This window comes from Xiphophorus maculatus, chromosome 8, assembly GCF_002775205.1.
Source record: "Xiphophorus maculatus strain JP 163 A chromosome 8, X_maculatus-5.0-male, whole genome shotgun sequence".
NCBI lineage: Eukaryota > Metazoa > Chordata > Actinopteri > Cyprinodontiformes > Poeciliidae > Xiphophorus > Xiphophorus maculatus.
The window spans coordinates 17,141,752-17,146,444 of record NC_036450.1 but is presented as its reverse complement, the minus strand read 5'-3'; the positions used below and the strand labels follow the sequence as shown (position 1 = coordinate 17,146,444).

General features: G+C 41.1%; 1 protein-coding gene across 1 annotated transcript; it reads left to right on the top strand.

The window, feature by feature from the left end:
• Positions 1 to 3,170: 3,170 nt before the first annotated feature.
• LOC102217396 (sphingosine 1-phosphate receptor 3-like) lies at positions 3,171 to 4,607 on the top strand. Its single transcript, XM_023338693.1, has one exon. The coding sequence runs from the start codon at positions 3,225 to 3,227 to the stop codon at positions 4,209 to 4,211; it is 987 nt and encodes a 328-aa protein (XP_023194461.1). The 5' UTR covers positions 3,171 to 3,224; the 3' UTR covers positions 4,212 to 4,607.
• Positions 4,608 to 4,693: the final 86 nt, after the last annotated feature.

Here is a 4,693-nt window from a genome sequence, read left to right as displayed (position 1 = left end):
GCCATGCGGATTTGAGCCAAAGCGGGGAACCAGTGGGAAGGCGGTGCGATGAACGCTGGCGGTGGAAAGGAAGATGGTGGACGATGAGCTGGGAGGAAACGGCAGCGTAGATCGAAGCAGCGAGACGTTGCGGCCCGGCCGGGGCGGAGAAAGGCTGCCAGGGGACGTATGCAACGTAGACGGTGGGATTATGTGTCCACTTGCCAGAGACGGATCGTGAAGCGGGTGGCATAGGAGCGAGGGCCGGTAGATCCCAGATCGGCGAGAGAAGCTGTCTGGAATGAATGAGGCCTGGACCGGGAGGAACTCTTCTTCCATCTGAGGAGCGTCTGAAGGAAAAGAAGGAGCCGAGCCCGCGGCTAAGCAGCTTTTGTGACTGACATTAGAGGTGGAAGGACGAGCAATAACGACGAAAAGGATCTGGTGAGATAGCTGACTGAGAGCTGAGGCGTGCAGCTGAACAGGTTGAGCTCGGCTGGAGAGCGAAGGACGCCATGAATGAAGGTCCTTATCAGCTGGGACTTGGTCGGTGATTGGACGTGACGTGGCTTGGTCCGGCGTTGATAGGTCGACGATTGTGGGCAGGTCGCTTCAATTAACGGGTCCCGGTGGGGATAAAAGAGTCTTCCAGTTTGAATTTGCGCCTAGGCTTCATTTTAGAACTTTACTGTTCCAAATTTGCATTGAATATTCATATGTCCAATTACGTTAGAAAACACGCATGGTGTTGTATACAAATGTTATAATGTTGAAAAAGCAAGACATTTCCTGAAATACATTAAAGGACTTTTATACTGTTATTAAAAATCCCCTGCTCACTCATAAGACTCTTCACACTTATTTACACAATCTGTGGAATAAGTATGCAGTAGCGTATAATGCGGTAGAGCATACTGCACAATAATAACTTTAATCAATTCTTAAAAGAAAGTAGAAACAAAAATGTTTTTAAAATAAGATTTTACATTTTTCTGTCCAAGATCTACTACAAAATTAAAAAAAAACTTTTTACATTTTATTAACTGGGGTGGCATTAACATTTGACAGCAATGTGCTGCATGTTACCCGATGACAGAAAGCTGAAGCTGAATCTTTTTGACTAATCAGTTGTGATACCTAAGCACTTGAGTATCGGTGTGTTTATTTTACCATCTGCTTGAAGTGCATGGAAAGCTGTCTTCTTTCTAAAGTGCTGCTAAATAATTTTGGCTTATTGTTCAGCAAAAACTTCACACACATTTAAAATAGACGAGGAATGACTTCTTGTCACTTGATCAGAAAGAAGAGGCACGTCATTTCGAATAAACCATGTGATATTTTGAGGTAACGTTTTTTTGCTGTTGTTTTTATGCCAACCTGTTCATTGGTTTTCATGGAACAAAAATAAACTGTGGTTTGTTTTTTTCATTCCGGTAAAGATGACTTCTCAAGACCTTAAGGGGAAATTACAACAGATTGATTGCACCACATCTTAAAAAAAGACCGGCCCACCAGCATAAAGAGGAAGTTGGTTTGTTGCATGTGTGTTACTACAGGTTGCAGTGGTTTAAAACAGTTTTGTGCAAATGAGAATTAGGTCCATGTAACATTGTTACCAAAAATACATAATGACAGTTGAAAAATGAATTTAGGAAACTTCTCTGTTCCTCTCTAAACTTGCATTTCCTATATCTGTAAACCTGCACTTCCTCCCATTTTATGAAAACATTGTTTTTCATAAAATGTTCTGTCAAATTCAATTTTACATTAAGTTATCATGCCTGACTTGAGGTAACCTAACAGTTTGTAGACCTTTTCGTACACAGAGTTGCTGGAGACTTGGCTCTGTGTTTGAACTACAGACTTTTGTTTTCATCAGATTCTAGCCATGATAATACAGAGGTAGGCAGCAACTCTTGAGATAGAGGGAGGGAAGATGTGGGTGACTTTAGTGGTTATAAATAATTTATAAATGATTTCCTTTATGAGTGTGTAAACAAACGATTAAGAAGATTACTTCATGAAGCATACAAGACACGAGAAACACATTTCCGTAAGTACCTCCTCATTATTTAAGAATAAAAAATCCACTAGTCATTCAAATCTATGTTTAATATCTTTTTTTAAAGAAAATGCCTATATTTTTCTAGTGTTCTGTAATTTAAGGAGAAAATTTATTTATTGCATAATTTAGTTGAGGATTGTATTTATTTAGTTTTGTCCCTCTTTAAAAGGAGAACAATTTTTTATTAACTTTTGACTTTTGACTGTGCTGCATGTGAGCTGATGCCTGAAAGTTGAATCTGAATCTTTTTGACTGATCAGTTATAATACCTAAAAGCTTGAGTATTGGTGTGTTTGTTTTATTGTTTTATCATGAAGTGAGTGTTGTGAGTGAGCAGTGCAATGTCAGAGATGGCTTATTTTATCCGGTAAAAATGACTTCTCAAGAATTTAATGGGAAATTGCAACACTATGATCAGTCTTGTCTCAGGTTGACTGGCTCGCCAGCATTTAGAAGAAGTTTGAATTACTGGCTTTTATTTTCATCAGATTCCAACCATCACTTTGAGGAAGACATCAACTCTTGACACAGAGGGAGGGAACAATGGTAAGCTGTATAGTCAGCATACAGGCACCATCTTCAAGAACTCTGAAGAATCTGAATTAATGAGCTACAACAACATTTCAATTTAATTTGGGATTGATAAGGTATTTTTGAATTTGAATTGAATTAAAACAATATCATTTTCAATTTGTAAATATGCAAAATTAGAAAATTGGTTACATGTCTATTCTGATACGTCAGTTGTAGAAGGCATTAGTTGGCTTAAATGTATTTTTCTCCACGACCTAGCTCAGAGGTAAGATTATTTACTGAGTTTATCAGTCAAATTCAATGCAGTCGGCTCATTGCAGTCTTCCGCTTCACATGATTACTATCAAAGCACTTCTAATAGCAACCGCAATATGAGACTGACATTTTTAACAATCAAACTTTTATTTAGCTGTATTCTTAGTAAAAGAGGTTATGAAGCTAATTAGCTTCACTAAGGGGCTATTATTTTCAAAAGATATGCTTCCTCTAACAAACTAGCCTCGTTAGAGTTCCCACTATGATTTATTGAATATGACTGCCTACTTATAAATTCTCATAGTAATATTTTCCTCTGTTGCAGGTGTTGGTGGACTTTTGGAATACTGCTGAACTCTGACCTCTACAGTCAGCAACCGGTAGTCTGAAGATGAATGTCGTACTCCTTCACTACAATTACACTGGGAAGCTGGGAAACCAGCAGATGACTCCCATTAATAATGTGGACTTTCAAAGAATCGTCTCCCTCATCGTTTCCCTCATCGTTCTGGAGAACCTCACCGTTCTGGTGGCCATATGGAGGAACCACAGGTTCCACAACCGAATGTACTTCTTCATTGGGAACCTGGCACTGTGTGACCTGCTGGCTGGAGTCTCCTACATGGTCAACTTGCTCCTCTCTGGGGATAAGACGTTTGATCTCTCACCGACTCTGTGGTTTATCAGAGAGGGCAGCACATTTGTAGCACTCAGTGCCTCCATCTTCAGTCTTTTGGCCATCGCCATAGAGAGACACCTGACTATGATCAAAATGAGACCTTATGATGCCAACAAGAACTACAGAGTGTTTCTGCTTATAGGGACCTGCTGGCTGATTGCTGTGATCCTGGGAGCTTTACCCATCTTGGGTTGGAACTGCATTGACAACCTCCCAGACTGTTCCACAGTCCTGTCTCTTTACAGCAAGAAATATGTAGCTTTCTACATCACAGTTTTCATAATCTTGCTTTTAGCCATGTCAGTCCTTTATGCTCGCATCTACATCCTGGTAAAATTCAGCAGCCGAAAGGTGAGTAAGCACAGCAACTCTGAGCACGCTATGTCCCTTCTGCGCACCGTCATTATTGTAGTCGGAGTCTTCATCGCCTGCTGGACACCCCTCTTCATCCTGCTCCTGGTGGATGTGGCATCTGAGCAGCACTTTCCAGTCCTCTACCAGGCTGACTGGTTTATAGCACTGGCTGTGCTCAACTCGGCCATGAACCCAGTCATCTACACTCTGGTCAGTCGCGAGATGAGACGGGCCTTCCTGGCTCTGGTTTGTGGCGTTTGCTACAAGATGAAGACTTTTTGTGGACGGCGGTGGGAACAGGCAGTTCCGGGAGCCCAGGCAAATCTGGAAGAAATCATGGAGTAGCCAGAACAACCAAAACCAGAATGAACAGAGGGGTTTGGAGACAGACACACATCCCAGTGAGGTCTCACAGATGTCTGGAATTAGAGTACCCTCAGAAGGGGAATCGGGACCATGGAAAAGACTGAAAAAAAGGTACAAGTTATCTAGAATTAGGAACAAGCTTTTTTTCCTTCTCTTGGTGGATGTGTCAGCACTGCCTAGACCTCTCCAAGCCCAACTGGTTTGCTGGACTTGCTGTGGTCAGCCCTACACTTTGGTCAGGAAATTCAGATGGGAATTTTCTGGCACTTGTTTGTGGCATTTGCTGCAATTCTTTGGTTACTAACAAATGCTTCAACAGCATGAGCTTATCTAAAGTAGCCATATATGGTTTTTATATGAAAGCACATCTGCTACTTAGGGAAAATGTGTTTAAAATGCCAAAAGCTGCATCTGACACCAAAGGAAAAAAATCCTAGTTGTAGTAAACACAAGAGAGATTA